The sequence below is a fragment of the Dreissena polymorpha genome, chromosome 4 (genome assembly GCF_020536995.1).
Source record: "Dreissena polymorpha isolate Duluth1 chromosome 4, UMN_Dpol_1.0, whole genome shotgun sequence".
NCBI lineage: Eukaryota > Metazoa > Mollusca > Bivalvia > Myida > Dreissenidae > Dreissena > Dreissena polymorpha.
The window spans coordinates 28,660,752-28,684,105 of record NC_068358.1 but is presented as its reverse complement, the minus strand read 5'-3'; the positions used below and the strand labels follow the sequence as shown (position 1 = coordinate 28,684,105).

General features: G+C 34.3%; 1 protein-coding gene across 1 annotated transcript in view; it reads right to left on the bottom strand.

Moving 5' to 3' along the window:
- LOC127878312 (semaphorin-2A-like) overlaps positions 1-10,043 on the bottom strand; it is a 55,210-nt gene extending 45,167 nt beyond the window's left edge. The window contains exon 1 of the mRNA XM_052424834.1: positions 9,580-10,043. Within this exon, the coding sequence (XP_052280794.1) occupies positions 9,580-9,703 (124 nt within the window). The 5' untranslated portion in view covers positions 9,704-10,043. The remainder of the gene's footprint in view (positions 1-9,579) is intronic.
- Between the last annotated feature and the right edge of the window lie 13,311 nt (positions 10,044-23,354).

Sequence of the window (23,354 nt, the reverse complement as noted above, 5' to 3'; positions counted from 1 at the left end):
ATCTAAAAATGAAGTTTCTTATCAGCAAAAACCTTTTGTTAAGGCCGAAAGTATTGTCCCAAAAAAGCCTAAACTGACTGCACAGGCTAATCTGGGATGACACTTAACACACAAGAATTAAATCCCGTTTTCTAAGAGCATAACTCATACCTCAAAATCATAATCAAATAATTTTCAAGACCGTTGCGCTTAAACATTTTCAATTACTGTTAATAATGGTCTCATATCATGCATGTTGTACATTCATATTAAAAATCAGCACAAGATATCTGCAAACTCATATTTGAATGGAATTTTGCGGTGTGTACACTTATTATTGTTTTTGTTTCAAATTGTTGTGTTAGATCCCAGCAGTGAATTTCATATTTTACACTGTCTAACACTTACATTCCATAAAAAAATCAAATATATTTTAAATAATTTATTTTCTATAATTTGTCAACAAATGAATTTTTTCAATTCACCTTTTTTCAATTCACTCTCTTCAGATATGAGCTTATTTGAAACAACATTTGTCTCCCTTTAAACTGTTTAGGGCCTGTTGAAGTGTTTTCTGTTTGTGGAAAGTGACTCACTCAAGATCCAAACAAGGTCAAGGTGAAAGTGCATGAGACAGTGTGATACGGGTGGATAGGGAATAGTCATAACCAACAACTGTTGTATGCCGGACGAAGAGCTGGCTATGACAATATATACCTCGGGTTTTCTCCGAAATCAGCCGAGCTAAAAATTATGTATTTTTTTTATTAATATACTTCATTCATGTTTATTGAGCTTTTTTGGATACGTCAGCCATTTTCCTTTGCATATTTTTAACATAGGGAGGCTATTTCTTTTGAAAAACAATGGTGGGAATGGATAAGCCTTGTAAGTGTCAAATACAGATAAGTTTATTTGCTTGGTTCAAAAACCTTGAACCACTTACCAAGGCACCATGGCTGGTGTATCTGATTTTCTAAGCCTAAGCTAAACAAATTCATCTGTATTCACAGTGTATGTAACACACTATATGTAAGTATAAACTTTTTTACCTAAGAACTGAGGTGAATGAACATTCAACTACACGAATATACCAATAAGTTTTAGCATGTAATTTGTAAAAGAAAAGTTAAACAAATAGCTTTCCTTTTATCATTTACAAAGATAAACTTGCCAAACAAGCAATTTTTTTAATATTAAAAATTATTCAATTCATGTCATTAATTCTTCTAAAGCTCCAAGTTACAACCTGAAATACAATATTAAGGATAAAGATTTGTGTGTCATTCAAGTTATTTATAACATAAGAGATTATACTGCAATTTGTTTACAAACCTGATCAGTTTTATGTGATATTTGAATTGTTAATAATTTTATAATAGCTAATTATTATCAATAAAAGTTGGAATTGAGTGATAGTTGAATAGTGAATTTGAAAGCTAATTATTATAAATAACAGTTGGTATTTGGTAACATTCTAATATTTACTATTTAGTATTACAATAGCCAATTATTATAATTAATAGTTGGTAATCGGATCTCCAGTGAGGTACAAACGAAAATTACCTAAATCCAAGAGGTTAATATTGTAATTCAAATAAGTGACCTGTATTATTTTGTTGAGATTTTCTTGTATTCATGAGACACAAGCGCATGTAAAATGGTAAAACGTAGTTTGCACCTTAGATAGTGCAGTGATTGGTGGGAGGGGGATTGAAAATTCATTTAAATGGATATCTTATCATTCAATCAACTGTAACTTACAAGAATGCACATGGTCAATTAAGTTTCAGCATGTAAATCGCAATAAAAACCTTACAACTTAGTTGCTCTACTTAAATCATTTAAAAAGATTTTATCTCCGGTGAAACCACAAGCTTCAAGCATACTAGGTTACATAAATTAAATTGAAATATTTAATCAGATTTAATCTTTGTCTGAGATTGTCTTAATACTGCAGCTGGCGTTCTGACAATCTTTAAATAACACTGTTTAAAATTATAAGATAAAATACATGAAAGCATAATTGTGTTAATGTTTTTTAAAGTTTGTTTCCTTGTTGAGATTGATTTATCAGTAAAGTAATTGGCATATTTCAACTTTAAACAAAACATACAAAATAGGATGATATCAGTGAAAATTCAAAAGGCCATGTGATTAATATAATTTTGGTCACTATGATTCAACCTTAAAAGGCTTAAAATAAATTGTTAAGGAGTGCGCGCATCACTATATGCTCACTATATAACACCATGTTGACAAACCACCACACAAACATGTTTGCACAGATAATTTATGCTGAGTCCCAAGTACAAATTTTTACCAAATGTATTGGGCTGTTTGTAAAACATGCACGCCTGCATATGGGCTGTCAGTTGTAATGGCAGCCATTGTGTGAATATGAATATATTAGTCATTGTGACTTTGACTTTTGACCTTGGTTTCTTGAGTTGTCATCTGGATACCATTTTACAGTGTTGAGTCATTGTTATTAAGACGTTTGACCTTAAAGTGACTTGAACATTATGTTGGTCATCTGCCAGTCATGATCAATGTAACTATGAAGATCATGAATCTAGGCGTGAGCATTGTCAGTAACCTGTACGAAAATTCTATGCAAATTTTGTACAGAGTCTGTACAAAATCTGCCCAGAATCAAGACAGAATTCATTTTTTTCTGTACAAAGAGTACACAGACCCAGAATATACCTTGAAATCTGCACAGATTTTCTAATCAGAATTACAATGAAGCAGAATTTTATCTGTAAAGATTATTACACCAGACAGAATTTTAACACTTATAATTTTTACAAGACAGATTTGTAGCACTTTGCATTTTAGCAAGGCAGAATTTCTGTACTTGGTAGACAAATGAGGCAGAATGTTGGACTTAGCAAAAATTCTGATACAACGTTTCAAAATGGGACTTGTAACATTTAAGAAACAGACTTCTGATTTCAGTTTCTAAATGTTTATTGCAGGAAACATTTCTCTATTCACCGAAAACCAACAGTAATGTTCAATTCATAATACAGTTAAAAGGACTAAAAAATACAGCCTATTATTAGCAACAAAATATACAGCAGTATTGTTCATACCATTAGGAACATGGAAAGTTACAATTTGATCGAACAGGTCAAACAAATCTACAATGGAGTGAAATAAGGTTTACAGTTTTTACAAAGTTTTTATTCTTTGCTTATAGCTGGATAAATTGTCCTAAAATACTAAAAATTGCTAGAAAATGTTGTCTGCTATGTCTCAGCAGTGACATTTTAAATCATACCCAAAGATAGAGAGAGATCCAATACCCAAGTTTTCCCAAACACCAGCGTCAGGTGTGGTGAATACTCCCATGTCAACACATTTACTTTGCTTAGCTCTCTTTTAATGAAAATATTCATTGGAATGCGAGTGCTTTAACATAACAAAACTTGTGACAAAAAATAAAAGTACCATTATAAATAGGAACAATTATGAAATTAAGACATAATATTAAAATAGTGTTGTAATTTATTATGGTTAAACAATGTTTGGTTTAGTCTACTTTGAAAAGGATATTATACACTTGTTAGTGTGCAACAACATTTGACATTTGAAGTTTTCAAGCGAAAATCAAATTTTTCCATGTAAAGGGGCACAGAAGACTATGAGGGAAGAATTATCATTACTAGAGGTATGTTAAAATTTGCCTATTCTTTCATCAAAATATATATTTAATCTGATGTCAGTATTTGGCTTTGTTTTTAAATTTGCTTAAAATTGAAACGTTGGTTGTGCACATTCAATTTATTATGCATAAATCATAACTTCCTATTTTGGTGTAACAATGACCTTGACCTTGAATCAACTGGCCCTGATGAACTCCTATGCTATAAGGTCTTTTAGGAAATGGTTCCGATACATACAAAAACATAGACACCAAGGTAATTCTTCCTTGTATGGCTATAATGAAATCTTCTGAACAAAAGTGGCAAACTGCACAAACCAATTGAGTTACTTTTAGTCTTAGGAACCAGTAAGCTCACTATTTTCCTTTCACCCTCATGTTATTTGCATTAGCAGGCAAGTTAATAAAGATTAATGATTATAATTTTCCAGATTGTTCAACTGATGGAACATGATCCAACCACAATAAAAAGATTTGGATTGCGCAAGTTTTGCCATGCTGTCTTTTATCTGATGGGGAAACTAGTTCCAGCTATGTAAGGCAACTTAAATTATACTTTTTTTCATAAACGTCTTTTTTTGTTAGTCTTTTCGAGAAATAAACATTGATTGTAGCATCATAAAGAATACATAACTTTGACAAATGCTTCAATTTAACGTTTGATAAACAATGTTCGCAGATTTTGATTTCTGTCTTAAAATATCATTTTTAGTCAAGTGGAATGCAGTGTTTTCATTTATTTTTAACAGCTATAATTCCGAGGGAGACACAAGAACGGTCAAGAGGTAAGGGTCTGGCGGGGAACAAGCATGACATAAGGCCCGTGCTTGATGCTGTCATCATTTCTGCCTGCAAAGGTACAAAGGTACATTTTGCCTTCGCGACTGGGTCGGAGATGGTTGGCTTGAAGGCATCCTGTATGAGAGGTGTACTGGCAGATGAACTTGTGTTAGAAGTTTGTGCCTTGGACGACAGGTGTCTAGTGAGATCTTTGTGACCACCACTGTTGATTGAAAAAATCCGTGTCACATGTTTTGCAAAACACGAATTCGGAACCCTTTTGGCAATGCACGCAAACTTAGTCGTCCACTTGTCTTGAAACTTACATGCGCGCTTCACTTTTTTGTTGCTGGGACAAGCAGACGAATCTGCTGGACGTTTTGACATGGCGAACGAAATTTAAATTCACTTATTATTTTTATTGTTATAATTTCTTGGGATTTAGAACAAAACAGAAATAAACCTAGTGAGGATGACACTTTTATATGCTAAATTTATTACTCAACTTCTTTGTCGGTTAAACGTGCGAACATTACCTGCTTTTAGCTTTTGACTCAACGATGTTGGACTTCAGATGTGTGAACAACTCCTTCACGCAGCGGGACATTATTATGTAGTATATTCAGGCCTTTTCCGCCCTATGCCACGGGTCCGAATATCGGCCCCATTCCCAATGCAAATCTGGTTGTTTTTTCCCTATTGAAAAAAAATCCCAATTCCAAAAACAAATTATTATTTTTTAAACATTTAAATATATAAGTAAACCAGATCCAGTGTAGAAAATATAAACATATTGCATATTTAAATTATCTGTTGCCTTGAATTTGTTTTAAAAATGTAAAAAATGTTAAACTGATTATTTAAGACTTTCCTTATTTTCCCTAATATCTGGCGTTTCGCGCAATTTTTTTACCCTCAAAAAAGACCAGGCCCTTTCCCCAAAATCAGATTTAAAAAACCTGCACTTATCACACATGTTCATAATATTTTGTAAAATTTTAATAATATGTCATCAAAATAGTCGTTATTTACCAGTTAACGGCTTCTTTGAAAGAAAAAACACTATTTACATGCGATTATTTTACTCAATTGAGCCAGTTTTGCGATTTTTTTTCCCAAAATGGGGTTTTTCACGACGCGAAATTCCCAAAATTCCTGCTATTTGTATTAAACTGAAAGTCCATGTTTAAAGTTTCATGAAAAAATATGAAGAAATTTTAAAGTTATCACAGGATCCAGGACAGACAGACTTACAGACACTCACAGAGCGCAAACCATAATTTCCCTCCGGTGAAACCGGTAGGGGACAACAAGTTCAAAAATCAGTAAACAAAGGTCAAATGTTTCAGTTACATAATAAAATAATCATTACATCAGAGCACTTCTGACCTTTTTGCTATTTTATTTTGGATGGCTTTAAAAATAAAAGGAATTTATGAAGAAGTAAAATTAACACCTCTCCTTTTTACTACATACTTCAAACAGGGTGAACCCATAAAAATGTGATATAAAATCCTGGACCATTGTTCACGCCCATTAACCATTTGAACTCAATAATAAAGGGAGACCAACTCAAAATGTGCATTGTTATCGCCACGTTTTTCGGAGAAAAAGTGGGGATATTGTATTGATGTGCGTCTGTCCGTCCGTCTTGGCAACCTGCTCCTCCTACACTATTAGCACTAGAACCTTGAAACTTATATACATGGTAGCTATGAGCATATGTGCGAGGGTGACAGTGACGGAATTTTTATCTGACCCCTGGGTCAAAAGTTATGGGGGATGGGGCGATGCCGGGTTAGAGATTTTCACTCATTTTTTCATGTTATTTTAAATCAACTTTTTCATTTCTGCACCGATTTACTTCAAATTGATACTGAGCCTCTCTTATGACAACAAAATCAATCTCAACTATGCATGACCCCATTACCAACCCTGGGGCGCCCCGGCCCACATAGGCCACGCCCACCAAAAATTGCCTTTCGCTATAATTTCTTCATCTCTACACAGATTCACTTCAAATTGATACTGAACCTCTCTTGTGACTATACGGTAAATCTCAGCTATGCATGGCCCCATTACCAACCCTAGGGCATCCCGCCCACATAAGGCCACGCCCACCCAAAATTGCCATTTATTATAATTTCTTCATTTCTACACTGATTCACTTCAAATTGATACTGAACCTCTCTTATGACAATATGGTCAATCTCAGCTTTGCATGGCCCCATAAACAACCCTGGGGCGCCCCGCCCACATAGGCAACGCCCACATAGGCCACGCCCACCCAAAATTGCCTTTTACTATAATTTCTTCATTTCTACACCGATTCACTTCAAATTCATACTGAACCACTCTTATGACAATACAGTTAATCTCAACACTGCATGGCCCCATTACCAACCCTGGGGCGCCCCGCCCACATAGGCCACGCCCACCCAAAATTGTTTTTCACTATAATTTCTTCATTTCTACACCGATTCACTTCAAATTGATACTGAACTTCTTTTATGACAATACGGTCAATCTCAACTATGCATGGCATCATTACCAACCCTGGGGTGCCCCGCCCACATAGGCCACGCCCACCCAAAATTGCCTTTTACTATAATTTCTTCATTTCTACACCGATTTACTTCAAATTAATACTGAACATCTCTTATGACAATACGGTCAATCTCAACTATGTAAAGCCCCATTACCAACCCTTGGGCGCCCCGCCCATAATAGGCCACACCCACCCAAAATTGTCTTTTACTATAATTTCTTCATTTCTACACCGATTCACGTTTAATTGATACTGAACTTCTGTTATGACAATACGGTCAATCTCAACTATGTATGGCCCCATTACCAACCCTGGGGCGCCCCGCCCATAATAGGCCACACCCACATAGGCCACGCCCACCCACAATTGCTTTTTACTATAGTTTCTTCATTTGCACACCGATTCACTTCAAATTGATACTGAACCTCTCTTATGACAATACGATCATCTCAGCTATGCATTGCCCCATAACCAACCCTGGGGCGCCCTGCCCACATAGGCCACGCCCACCAAAAATTGCCTTTTACTATAATTTCTTCATTTCTACATCGATTCACTTCAAATTGATACTGAACCTCTTTTATGTCTATACGGTCAATCTCAACTATGCATGGCATCATTACAAAACCTGGGGCGCCCCGCCCACATAGGCCACGCCCACCCAAAATTGCCTTTTACTATAATTTCTTCATTTCTACACCGATTTACTTCAAATTGATACTGAACATCTCTTATGACAATGCGGTCAATCTCAACTATGTATGGCCCCTTTACCAACCCTGGGGCGCCCTGGCCATAATAGGACCACACCCACCCAAAATTGTCTTTTACTTTAATTTCTTCATTTCTACACCGATTCACTTCTAATTGATTCTGAACTTTTCTTATGACAATACGGTCAATCTTAACTATGCTTGGACCCATTACCAACCATGGGGCGCCCCTGGTTCAAACTTGCGGCGCGGGGATACGCGTCGGCCTCTGCCGCGCCATTTCTAGTTACTGATTGTTCAAAGTTACCCCCATTGTTTAAAAATCAATGTATTTTTAGTTGTGGCGACCTTGACCTGGGAGATATTGACGTAATTCTTCCGCGCGACACAATGATGGTGAACAAATGTGCCAAATAATTTTAAAATCTCACAATGAATGACATAGTAATGGCCCGGACAAGCTCATGTATGGCCATTTTTGACCTTTTAACTCAAAGTGTGACCTTGACCTTGGAGACAACGACGTAATTCTTTCGCGCGACACACCGTCTAATGATGGTGAACAAATGTGCCAAATCATTTTAATATCTCACAATGAACAACAAAGTTATGGCCCGGACAAGCTTATTCTGCCCGTCCGCCAGCCTGCCCGCCGACATTCGCCAATCTTACCAGTTTTTTCCTTCCGAAAACCTGGTTAAAAATAAAAATGTTAATATTTTAAAGCTGATTGTGAGTGAGCAAAACCTTGCAATAATTATCTTCTGGTAAAGTGCAACTGATCAACTCATTTGCAATCCTACTCATTATCAACAGCTGTCACAATATCACAATTGCACTTAATTGCTTAATTTGTCACAGCAGAACTTTGCATAATAGACTGTCAAACAAAACTGCAGACTGAAAGTCAACTACTGACCTAAGAGAAAATCAACAGGTAGAAATGAAAGTCTTGAAGATAATGTCTATTTTATAGGAATTTAAACTGTGACAATTCTAAATGGGTCCCTGAGCTTGCATCTATAAAGTTTATGAATTGAACCATTCATTAGATGGATTTGAGCAGACCCCTAAATAAGGTACCTTTTCATTCCCATCCGTAATTACACCAGGGTACTCATAATACCACTAGGGATACATTCAAATTTAAATCAAACTAATTTCAATTACAAATATATCAAGTTCATTTCAAACTGGGCTGGCCTGACCTTTGTAATGAATATGGGTTATTTTTTACTTATTTTAGAATGGTACTGATTGCACAGACTGAAATTGACCATGGTGTGTTAGCAATCATTAACATTTGTAATGTAACACCTTAAAATAACCGAAGATCAAAGGCCCCCAAAAGACTGTGTTTATTAACTTGCAACATGTGTCAAATGTCAAACTATGAAAAGGTTGGCCAACCAAAAGAGCTGATGTAGCCAAATAATCTGTTTTATCTGGTGAACAAATGAATTAATTGGTCTGGAAAAAACACTGATAGTTAACAAGCCATCTTTTGGATAGTATTTCTTTCACCACCTGTTCAGTTTTTTTTTCCTGTTATCACAATTGTAATCATCATATTGGTTGCTGGAAAGACACAGCTGATGCATTTTGTTGTTTTTCCTAGAGACTGTCAATGAATAAATTGAAAACTAAAAGTGTCCACACAGGCTTATCTGGGGGAACACTTTACGCACATGCATTAAGCCTGGTTTCCCCAAAACATTACTCAAATGCATTTGATTGAATAATTGTGCAGGCAAGGCTGAGAGAATAGTTTAAATATTGTTTTTTGGTGGTTTAAAATTTTCAATATTATATATCAGCTGTATGCGTAAGTGCATATGCCTAGGCATGCCACTAAATATAGAAGTATTATAATATGACATTATACTAACCTTCCTGGTTGAGGTATGTTACTGGACCTGCAAGTACCGTCAACACACTGACTGCTAACAGACAGCCTCCACTTACAGAAGGATTCAATATTGTCATCTTACAAAGTCTTAATTTGTTTATCATTAAAATAGCTGGGATTAGATTTTCTTCACTAGTTTGTTGATACACTGCTTTACATCAAGTGATTGTCATCTAAACAACTGTCTTGTATTCACTAAATTTATCTTTTGACACATATTTGACACATATAATAATTTTTATTGCTTAAAACCCGATGATGGGTAATTATCCACTTTCAAATTTCTATTTTCCTAACTATTTTATATTTGCTTTGTATGCAGTTGATTTCTGCTTTCACACTTCACTTTACATTTGTATTAGTAATAATCACAGGCTCTTTTTAACATCCTTGTTCCGTATCGCATGCGTGCTGGTATGTAATTCTGTCTGAAACAAAAGGAAACAAATATATACACTCACACTTATATGTTTTATAAGCATTTACTATCTGTAATGTATATACCTACGTATTTACCCAAAAGAAAACCGATAAATCTAGCACACAATCCTCACAACATCCTATTTCACTATTTCACTTAAACCTCAATTGATTGTTACAATCATGATAAGTACATTAATTGGTTAATCTCTTCATCGACAATGGTAGTTTACTTACAGTACAACCATGAAGATTATTAATTTTTTTTATGTTGATGTTTTTGCAATAATACTGATGTAAATGTTCGTGAATTATAACACAACTCACAACAATATTCACACTGAAGATAAATAAAATTGCTATTGCAGCTGGTTATTTACTAGGTGATTATGGTCAACAGTAAGAAATTTTACAATTCATATATAAAAGTTCTATAATTTTCTTTATCTCAACACTTATAAAGAACATAATCCTACACACAACATAATTATATGGAATTGTGGTACAGCCTTTGGGCAACCTCTGACAATGAGGGTTAACGCCTAAGCAAATTACCATCAAATTTTATTAAAGCTAGCTAAGTCAAAATAATTCATGAAATATTGACATTTCCCTATAAGCAAACTAAAATTCTTACCCTAAACTTAACTAAGTTAACAACACATTACTTATATACTATAAAGAGTCAATAAAGCATCATATGACCATTGTATTGTCAATAAAGCGTCCAATGACCATTGTTAGACACAGTTCATGTGTCAGGTTAATTGTTAGAATGGCAAGAATTTCAACACTAATGATGTTGGTGTCCACTTTCCAGCAGTAAAGTTCACAGGTCAACTGACAGGGAAAGACAGACTTAATAGTTTTACATGATATAAATGTTATTACTCCGCCCTTGGCAATGGTTTCAGTTACAATAACAGCAATTTGTGATGCAGCAAAAGCAAAGTAAACTGTTGATGTAAGCTTACTGAAGCCTCCAGAAAACACTGAGTTGATGACCGAAAATGCTGACTTCTGAACTTGAAGATGTTTTACAAGTAACATTATCAAAGCCATAGTACCAGTCCTCTCAACAGCAAAATGTGGTTATGTAGGTTGAAATAAATAAGAACAGACTTATACCCTTGGATATTTTGGTGATTATGGCATTTGACACACAAATGTTTGAAGATCAGACTTACGAAAATTTAAATGAAAGCTAAATAAAGAAGGTATACAAAGAGGTAAATAGCATTCACCATAGAAAACTGAAATAATCATAGAAGTCAGTGTCTCCTGTACAATTTGTAACATCACATTTTCCATAAACATTTATTTATTTGTGTTTGCATTCATGGCAAAACAGTTATTCTCACAACCTGTATTGGCTAAGACATTCATGTTTTTTTTTGGTTAAATTTGGGGGCGATTTGGGGCCAAAATCTGGCCAGATTCCCAATCTTAAAAGGTATATTTTCACAAATTGACTGCCTTAAGTTCCAATTAAAGGTTTCCAAAATTGGGCCTGATTCCCAATGTTTCCCAAATAACTGCCTTATGTTCCAATTTAAGGTTTCAAAAAATAAAACATTTGTAAAAATATAATACCAATAGAAAGTTCATTTTCCTATTCAGCTGCAGGAGTTAAACAAAATGATAACAAGAGCACTGCATAACGGGTGCCAATGCTCGGCTGCGGGTGCAGTTTTGAACAATGGCTGTTTGAAAAACATGCATGCCCCCCATATGGGCTGTCAGTTGTAGTGGCAGCCATTATGTGAATACGTTTTTTGGCACGGTGACCTTGACCTTTGACCTAGTGACCTGAAAATCAATAGGGGTCATCTGCAAGTCATGATCAATGTACCTATAAAGTTTCACGATCCTAGGCTTAACTTTCTTGAGTTATCATCCGGAAAACCATTTTACTGTGTCAAGTCACCGTGACCTTGACCTTTGACCTAGTGACCTGAAAGTCAATAGGGGTCATCTGCGAGTCATGATCAATGTACCTATGAAGTTTCATGATCCTAGGCATAAGCATTCTTGATTTATCATCCCGGAAACCATTTTTCTAAGTTGAGGCACTGTGACCTTGACCTTTGACCTGAAAATAAATAGGGGTCATCTGCGAGTCATGATCAATGTACCTATAAAGTTTCATGATCCTAGGCATAAGTGTTCATGAGTTATCATCAGAAACCATTTTACTATTTAGGGTCATTGAGCAATTTACCTTTGACCTAGTTATCCTGAAAATCAATAGGGGTCATCTGCGAGTCATGATCAATGTACCTATGAAGTTTCATGATCCTAGGCACAAGCGTTATTGAGTTATCATCCGGAAACCATTTTACTATTTCAGGTCACCGTGACCTTGACCTTTGACCTATTGACCTGAAAATCAATAGGGGTCATCTGCCAGTCATGATCAATGTACCTATGAAGTTTCATGATCCTAGGCATAAGCGTTCTTGAGTTATCATCCGGAAACCATTTTACTATTTCCGGTCACCGTGACCTTTACCTTTGACCTAGTGACCTCAAAATCAATAGGGGTCATCTGCGAGTCATGATCAATTTACCTATGAAGTTTCATGATCATATGCATAAGCCTTCTTGATTTATCATCCGGAAACCATTTTACTATTTCAGGTCTACGCAGCGATTTTTTCCTTCTTTATAAAGTACCGGTAAACGGCAATTTCCCAATTTCGAAAAAACTACAAATTTCCCAATTGCTGGCCAAATATTCCCAATTTAAGGTAAAAAAAAATCGAGGGGGGGTGAAATGCAACATTTTGTTAGTTTCCCTGTGCAGCTCTATGGTTTGAACCTAGGAAAATATAATATTGACAGCTTGAAAACACTTAGAATAAATTTTAAAGTATTTTGGAGCATAAAATCAAATACATCAATTTCCCAATTTGAGGGTTTCACGATTGATTTTTCCCAATTTTCAGGTTTTCACGACTCAATGTTTACCAATTGGATCGGTGCGGGTACTTTCTCCAATTGGACAAAAAAATTCGCTGCTACTTGACCTTGACCTTTGACCTAGTGACCTGAAAAATCAATAGGGGTCATCTGCGAGTCATGATCAATGTACCTATGAAGTTTCATGATCCTAGGCATAAGCGTTCTTGAGTTATCATCCGGAAACCATTTTACTATTTCCGGTCACCGTGACCTTGACCTTTGACCTAGTGACCTCAAAATCAATAGGGATTATCTGCGAGTCATGATCAATGTACCTATGAAGTTTCATGATCCTAGGCCTAAGTGTTCTTGAGTTATCATCCGGAAACCATCTGGTGGACGGACGGACATACGACATACGGACGGACGGACGGACGTAGTCCGACGTACGGACGGACCAACATGTGGAAAACAGTATACCCCCTCTTCTTCGAAGGGGCATAAAAATTACACAACGTTACAAATGGGAATTGATTGTATGATTTGGAAAGTTCTGTTGTTATGGTGCATTTGCTTCTGGAGGGGAAGATACGCTCGCTATCAAACTCATAGCTGAAAAACGTTACTTACATGCACACGTAGTTCACTTATTTAAAGTCTTGAAGACGTGGTAAACTTATTTGTATCCTACAGCTAAATGATTTTATAGAACAAATACGACTCATAAAGAAAAGATAAGGTTTTCTCCACGGTTATTTTTAGATCAGGTTTCTCCCACACTTATTTTAGAACATTACGTAGGGACTAGTTTTTCTGGCCTTTCACTCCTGATTGCGTCATTGAGGTCATTGGGTACGCAGTCGTTTAACGAGTTTACGAGTGTGTGTGTTTATGATGGATTATTATAATATTATGAATGTGAAAAACACAGTTTTGGGAAATAAAATTGAAATGAAACTGGTGAGACTGCATTTTCTATTTAGTTAAAATGTCGAATGTACTCGAATAACGCGATGTTTTGTTGAACAATTGATGGATAAAATTTAAGAAAAATGTCAGTGAATTGTTCTTTAACTTTTCAAAGGAAATCGATGTCGAATTGAAAGGGTAATTTCTTTGATGATTTAGTTGTTCCTTTTTCAGTCGATCAAAGAATGTCTATCCACAAAGAATTGCCTGCTGTGACATCCAGTGCTTTAAACTGGAAAAGGTAGATGGTGAGCAAGAAATGTGTCCAATATTTTTACTCGTCATGGAAGCAAATGAAACATTACAAAAATAAACATGGACGTGGTTATTATACAACTTCGGTGAGTAGAACAATAATTTTATGTAAGTAAGTATAAAGTGTGTAAAACGAGGAGTTGTTTCAATACTAAAATAAACAATATCGGCGGGGATAAATGCTGAATCATGCTTTACATAGCCACGGTAGGTGTCTACACATTTTTTTTTTCAAAATGGCGGGAGCCATGTTTGTTTGTTTTTTACAGTGGTGAAACAAGAATTGTAGTTTGAACACAACCGTCTGTGTTTTACTTGAGAGTTTTACATTTGGAACGCTGATTAAATTTGAATCGAGGCGTATAGCGATATTTTGTCTCGTTATTTTTCTTTTGCGTGGAATTCTTAAAGACTATTTCGATTTCCGTAAACAGGAAAGATCACAATAAATATTACTACACAATGTTAGATTCAGTTAATTTAATTTTTTTTTTTAGGAATAAATAAAATATAGAGGATACTATGTTAGTGTGATTGTGTACTTAAGTTTATCCCACGAGTGAAGAAAGGTTTACATGGCGAGGCTTGCCGAGCCTTGTAAGCCTTTCTGAGACGAGTGGGATAAATTTAAGTACACAATCACAGTAACATAGTATTCTATTTATCCTACAATATATTTTTTATTTTATTTACTCCTGATGCAAATAAAAAAGTAGTCTTAAATTGATAAAATAAAAGCACAAAAACACATTAAATTTACTGAATCTAACATTGAGTAGTACTAGTAATATTAATTGTGATCTTTCCCGTTTACGGAACTCGAAATAGTCCTCAAGAATTCCATGCAAAAGAAGAGAAACGATAAAAATAGCAAATCCCAGCCAATATAATGAAAATCGCTCATTACATAGATTGCTCTGAACCTGTACAAGTGAATACGTGCACAAAAACATCGGCTTCTTTCCGATCTAATAAATAAAGTTGCATTTTTCAAATAAACATGGAGCCAATGCCAAGGAGAGGGCGCTCAGATTAGGAGCTGGCGCCAATGCACATTTATAGCAAATTTTAAAGTGAAATATTTTATGTTGAGGTTTTTGTTATGTTTATTTGACTTAAATTATTTTTTGTAAGTTGACTACTTCAGCGCATTTGAGTCGCGTGCGTTTTTAATTTGAAAAAAGTAGTTTTCTAATAATGTCTTGATGGATTTAAACGTTCGTCTTTATACGATAAGAATATTTAACAAGTATTATACAACAAAACAATGATTATAAAATTGCAACTAAAAGTATAGCAAACAGAATAAAAAAAAAGTACCATCAATCATTTCAAAATCTCAATCTGGTTTCATAAAAGGACGTTACATTGGTGAAAACGTTCGTCTAATCCAAGAATGCATAAAGTATTTCAACAATTCAAATAATCCTGGTATAATATTCTTTGCAGACTTTGAAAAGGCATTCGATTCGCTTGATCATTCATTTATGTTCTCTTGCTTAGAAAATATGAACTTTGGTGAAAGTCTCATTCAATGGGTCAAACTATTCTATACCGATATTAACAGTAAAATCATTAACAATGGCTTCTTTTCAAACAGTATTAACATCGAACGAGGGGTTCGACAAGGATGTCTACTCTCATCATCGCTATTTATTATTTGCATCGAGTATCTACCACATCACATCCAATCAAATAAACACAAAAAAGGCATATCACTAGAACCTGACGAAGAAATCAAACAGTCCCTATTTGCTGACGATGCAACTTATTTTTTAAATGGCAATTACGATTCTTTCCATAACCTAATAGAGTCGCTAACCCTTTACAGAATGAAATCGGGTCTTAAACTAAACAAAAGTAAATGTACTGTGCTTCGAGTAGGTAAATTAAAACAAAGAAATATTCAATATAAAAAAGAAATGAAATTTAATTAGACATCCGATGAAGCCACAACGTTAGGAATTACTTTCACAAATAATGAAAAGGATACAGTTCTTAAAAACATACTACCTAAATTACAGAATTTTAAAAACTGCTTAAAATCATGGCATCATCGTAAACTTACACTAATCGGAAAAAACACAGCTTTGAAAACGTTTGCACTTCCTAAATTAATATATGTTTTAACAGTTCTCCCAAATCACCAAATGATGTTATTAACGATATACAATCAGCAATATTTAATTTCATATGGGACGGTAAGCCTGATAAAATAAAAAGAACTCGGTTAATTCAATCTGTAGAAAATGGAGGTACCAATTAACGAACATTGACTCATTCTTGAATGCAATCAAATGCAGCTGGGTTAAAAGATACCTAGATAATACCAATACGAGTAAAAGGAAATTATTCTACCAGAAAATCCTAAAAAAATATGGTGACTCCTTAAACTTTGAATGTAACATCAGCAATACTATCTTACATGAAATTGCAAACGAAAACATAGTTCTGTCTGATGTTCTATCAGCGTGGAGTGATGTCACTCATAACTTAGAAACCCAAACCAGCAGTAAAACAATTTTATGGAACAATAAAGACATAACTTCAAACAATTAGACGTTTTTCTATAATGACTGGTTTGAACGAAGCATTAAATACATGTATGTCGACCAATTATATGACTACAGAATTAGGGATTTCTACTCTTTTCATAATATATACTACATATACGGAATACCTTCAAATAATTTTCTGAAGTACTACACACTAATCAAAAGCATACCCATACATATTAAATCTGAAATCAATACAAATAATACACCATGTACTCAAACAACATTTGTAGAAAACATACTTGGAAGAAAAAACAAACAAATAAAATATTTTACACACTACAAATTAAAAACCCTACAGAAAACTCCAAAATCAAAAATAAATGGCAAGTCCTTTTTGGAGAAAATTAATTTAATTGGAAACACATATTTACCATGTCATATAAAGTAACTATTGAAAGCACACTGAGAAATTTTCAATATAAATACATCCATAGAATTATAGCTACAAATAAATATCTCTTCAAATGAAAATTATCTAACTCAAATCTGTGTGACTTCTGCAGTGAAAACATTGAAACTATAGAACATCTTTTTTGTGAGTGCAAACACATCCAGCCTATTTGGAATCAATTAATATCTTTTCTTGAACAACATCAACTAAACGTTAAACTATCTTTCTTAAATGTAAGTTTCGGAATTAACTCATTGAAATCAATAGACTGTAATAATATTGTGAATTTTATGGTTATATTGATGATTTTTTTTATCTTAAACATGAAGTACAAAAAACAAGTACCAAATTTTAATTGCTTTGTCCCTAGTCTTAAACTAAAAATCCAGATTGAGAAAGAAATAGCCCTCAGTAATGACACATTACAAATCTTTGAACAAAAATGGAATCGGATTAAATTCTCATAATGTTTTGTCCACTTATATACATTTCACTCTAATGTTAGTTTATCTCTCTAAAATAGTTTTTTTTTTAATTTTTATTTTTCAATCTGACAAGATCATTGTGAATATAAAACAAAACACACAAATCTTCCGACTTTATACATTTCATCATTTTTCATAACTATTCCTCTGTTGTGCTTTTCTTTTCTCTCTAAAAAAATAAATATATATTAGCATATCTTGTAAAACATGTCTGAACTTTATTGCTTTGTAAATCACTATGTTGTATGATCATATACATGTTTACATTGTATGTATGATATTGAATGAAAAAAAGTATTATACAACAAAGTTAACGTAAAAAGACCGAGCTATTTTACTTTTTTGGAGTTTATAGTGGGAAAAACAACATATATGAGCATAATTAACTCGCCATCCAGATACCTATCTCCGCCATTAATGTGACATAGAAGGAAATCATTACTGGACCGCATACTTACAGGTCAACATTTAAAATTCAGACCCAACCCGGATCCCTATCTCGGCAATCAATGCGACAACAAATGGTATTGCATATTCAACCTGGACAGCAGATAGAGTCAACGATGGTGTGATACATAACATATCTATACATGCTAAAGCGGACGATTGCAATTGCTGCACTGCCTTGTTCAGACCATCTTGGGTGCAAATGGCACTGGACAAAATTTATCTTGTGGAACGAGTTCTCGTTTTTGGACGTAAAGATATACGTACGAAGATTTAACACTTATTATTCTTGAAATATTCTCAAAGTTAGGTTGTCATTAAATAACACCATATATTTGCTGATAATGCCAAACAATGTATTGTATGGTGGTTTTTAGTTTGCCTTTAAAGTCACTTCAGTTAACAAATACACATTTTTAGTATTTAGTTAAAGATACTGGCATCTTATATGTTTGTATAGCTACTACTTGATGTGTTGCAAATGTTATAACTGTTTACAGATTCTGATCAGTTTGATGTACTGGATGTGGCAGTGGTTCGAAAGAAAGGTTCCCTTAGGGGCGAACAAGTTACTTCGACCAATGCGACTATAAATTAGTTGATACTGACTCCTCCACGTGAAATAAAATTTGTACGAGTTAATGGAGGTGGCAGTAGCGTTGTCATGACAATATGCGAGATTATGATATACAGGCAAGCAGGTAACGCACTTAAAAGCTGGTTTTTCATCGGATGTATCCTTGATTTACCTAGATTGTATAATCTTCGTAATTGGTTGAATGAGTAAATATATATTTGGTTCATGCATTTAACTGTTTAGAATAGTTAAACGTTGGTTTGAACAGTTTTCTCGCTTGAACCTGATTTCAAAATAAACAAATTTTATTAAAAAAGATCATCCACGCATGCAACACTGGTCCATGTATCAGTCAAATTATGCGTTACAAGTTAGACGCACATGCTGTTGAGCGTACAGAAACCTTATGACTTTCCTTATAAATGGCTAACGTAGAAGTAAATATATTTCAAATCTGACAACTTTAACTTAACAAATAATAGATTGTATACAGTATGCAGATAAATTTGTTGCAATGAATCGACCATTTTCAGTAAATCTTGTATCAAAGCATGAACAGATTACATCAGATAGTATTTTTACTGTCCAATCAGTCGATTATATGTATAACGATACATTTAACTTTGACTCGAAGTTCAATTTTATACATCAACATCATATATCGTACATGTAGCCAATCGTACATCGTAAATGTGTTTGATATCAGAATGCCCACTCGGAAGTTACAGCGTAAACTTTTCCAAGCAATGCCATTGCTTTGTGGGTCGTTGCGACATTGTCACAGGCACACAGGTGCATGTGAAAATGGGGTCTGTGCAGACGGATGGAAAGGAAAAGCGTGTAATAAAAGTAAGATTTCACTTTACATCAACAAAAACATTATAAGTAAAGAATGATAGCAGCATTAGATATAAAGTCAGCAACGTTTCATTTAAGATCTTTGAATTTGAAGGATTAAGTATTAAAATATTAAAGGTACATAAGTCTCTCGAATGCTTTTGATGAATGACATTAACGTTTTTATTGGATTTACAGTCATAAATAACTAATTTAATTTAATTTCACATAAGACAATACGCAACTTACAAGATGCGCGCGTTTTAGTAATTCCATGCTTAAGCTTTATCGATTTCGAATTATACGCGAACAAGTAAATTTATATATGATCTCTTTCGAAACACCTTTTTATACAATCAATTGTTTATATGCATCAGAATAGTTGTTTATTAATTACAGCCTGCATCCCTGGGAAAATTGATGCTAACTGCTTCCACTCATTGCCATTGTCACAACAATGTAACATGTCGAACTATTGATGGTAGATGTCCCGAAAACAAATGCGCAGCAGGATGGACCAGTGTCAACTGTAGCGTTGGTACGTCAGTGCATGTAATGGATTACACAACTAAAGATATGTGAGATTTATTGAATCATATTGACTCATGTACGTTTTCAAACAGTCAAGTAGTCGAATTAAGTAAAATATTTGAAGGAGACTTGTGTCAAGAAACAGGATACGTTCTCGCAATACAAACTCTGCTCGTTTGCTGGTCTTTGTTTGGATACATTAATTCATTAATATTCGGCATGCATACAATTCCACGTATTTAAATGTCAGTTCTTAGGGTAAAGCACATGACGTAAACATTTCGATCAACATGTAACTTTTCCTGCGCTACCTATATCTTGAACAAGATGTACCAGTAATGTATGACAAAAATGTGAAATCGGTTTTTTTTTCAAGTTAAGCATTATTGTAACACGAAACATGTTAATGTTATCACTTATTCTGCAATAACATTTATAACTTTTGAAATTTAACATTGCTTTTGTGCCTGTGAGCAAGCTAATTGCTTAACAGTACCAATACACATGAGGGCATATGCGATGTGTTTTTTTTAAATGTTATTCGGAGTTCCCGTTTTGCATGCATAGACAACACTTACAAGCTCGTGCACATGTTTTTCTTATAAGATAGGACATAGTATAGACAGCTTTTAGTTCTAATTCAATAATTTATATTGATAAACAATCTGAGATCTTGTAATAGGGTTATACAATTGTTTTTGATAATTTGTTGACAAATAGCCACATTTAGGTAATGTATACATATCATAATATTACTTGTGAATTATAATTGGCTTTAATTCATACGAACTTATACGTTTCTATGTGTTACTTGACATGGAACAATGATCGAAAAAGTTATCAGCAAAAGAGGGATTTTGATTGGTTAAAACATTTCGGAAGTTTTGCTTTTATAATTGATGGATCCGACATTATATAATTCAATGTTCAAATCTTTTCGCCGTTAAGCTCTCGTTTAAGAAAATAAAGAAGAAAAAAACAAACATAGCAAATTAGCAAATTAAATAACGACACTGCAATACTTTAAATATGCCACTATGTTGATTTTTTTTTTAGATTAACTTATTGATGAATGACCTGTATTAAAAACCTGTATAATAATAACGAATGATACATACACCTATACTTTACACCGGTAGATTATATTGATCAGATGTTCAAGGGTCCGTCCAACAGATTTTGCCATGTATTGAAGCATGTCATTAAATTTTTTATATTGATAAATATTGACCTAAAAATCTCCAGTAAAAAAACAAGAATACAATTTAAAAAAAGGAAAAAAAAAGTAACCCTCAACAGGTCTCGAATCCCTGACCCCTGGAGTCCTGGAGTAAACAGTCTCCCTCCTAGACCACTCGACCATCATGCTCATGCTTAGAGTGGATGTATTTTTTATCTATATAAGCAATGATCGTAGTTTCCTAAACTATAACTACAACAACAGAACTTTCTTAATTATTCAATCGTTTCGCGTCGCACTACGCTTTTTAGTTTTCAGGTTTTCAAATCGTCAAAAGAACGAAAATTTGCGAATATGAAACAACTTTTTTTAATTTTGTCAATTTACTTATATGATGGACGGCCCTTTCACTTTTACTGTTAACCGCTTCTTATCTTACTTCAGCTAATACAACATACAATACTTCCCTATCATATCCACCCCATTCACAGCATTCGGTCAAGATCGTAGACTTAAAATCCGTTCTTTAATACAAAGTACAATAAATCCTAATCATATAATCCCCTTTACAGCATGCAGTAAAGGTAGGTTTCGTTTAAATTGCTTCTCCCGTTGCCATTGCCTATCCGGTGTAAATTGTGACCACGTCTCTGTCCACTGTCCCGGAGATCTTTGTGCGCCTGGGTGGTCTTATAGTAACTGTATCGTTTGATAAGATTTATTTAAATAAAGTGAAAGCAATCACAATACCTGTATTTGGTGATATTTATCATGTGTTTGTTTGTTTATTATTTGTAAATATAAATTCTCGTACATGCATGTGTATAGACTTCATATATACTGCACATGCCACTGTTTACACATCAGTTGGTGTTACATTTCATATCACTGTACATGTCTGATCGATTTCCACAGAATGTGATGAGGGCCTCTTTGGCGAGAACTGCGCTTCATCATGTCATTGTTACAACGAATCAACATGTGACCATGTTACCGGGCGCTGTCCGGATGTTCAATGCGCACCTGGATGGTCCAGCACAAACTGTAGCTTGAGTAAGATTGCATTGAGGTTGAATTATGATATTAACAAGTATGAGTTTGTTATTTTGATTAAAATATATTTATCACATGTTGTGTTTAGTTTTATATGTAAGTGCATGAGCTTTAAAATCCTCTTGTACGTTAAAAAGCCATGATTTATAAACCAAAACAAATGAGCAAATATAAGTCACGGAGCTGAAACATTCTCGAACTTTTGCCATATTTTCTAACTTTTCATTTTAATATTTTTATTTTGAGTTTGCGTTCAAAACATATATAATTATTTCGAAAGCAACATCCACGTATATTTAACATCGGAAGACAATTAAAAGTGCCATATGTTAACTTATACTGTGTGCTACTTATCTTACTTCCTCTTCTACAACTTTCGATCAACCAAAAGTAAATCATCTTCATTTACAGCATGTGGCAAAGACATGTTTAGTTTAAATAGCATCTCCCCATGCCATTGCCTATCCGAAGTAAATTGTGACCATTACTCTGGCAATATGTGACCATGTAACTAGGGATTGTCCGAATTTTCAGTGCGCCACTGTATGGTCAAGCACACACTGGATCATGGATAATATTGATATGCAGTTTACATAAGGGATAAATGAACACCATTTTAATTTTGTTGTTTTCATGAACATAATTATATTTTATCCTCTGTGCAAGTATTTCAGCTTTAAAATCCTCAATTAAGTAGAATTATATAGCAAAGAAATTATCAAATTAAAATAATATAACATAAGCCTTCACGATCTGTGTGTATATTGTTTACTTTTTGTATGAAGTACTTGGTTTTGTGTATGCGTACACAATTTTTTTTAATTATATTGAATGCTACATCAATAATACTTAACAGAGGAATATTATTACGGCCAAATGTTTACTCCTATTGTATGCAACTTATGTTACGCCCTTAACTTCTGTATCATCTGCTCCATCTTTACAGCGCGCGATCAAGGGTTATTTGGTTTCAACTGCTCATCAACCTGTCATTGCCTACCCGGAGCAAGCTGGCTACTGTTTGGATGATCTATGTGCGCCTGGGTGGACTGGACGTAACTGTAGCGTTGGTGAGATGTATAATTGATATACATTTTGTGCCAGCACAATGTACGTGTATTTATGATCGTTAACATGTGTTTGAATGT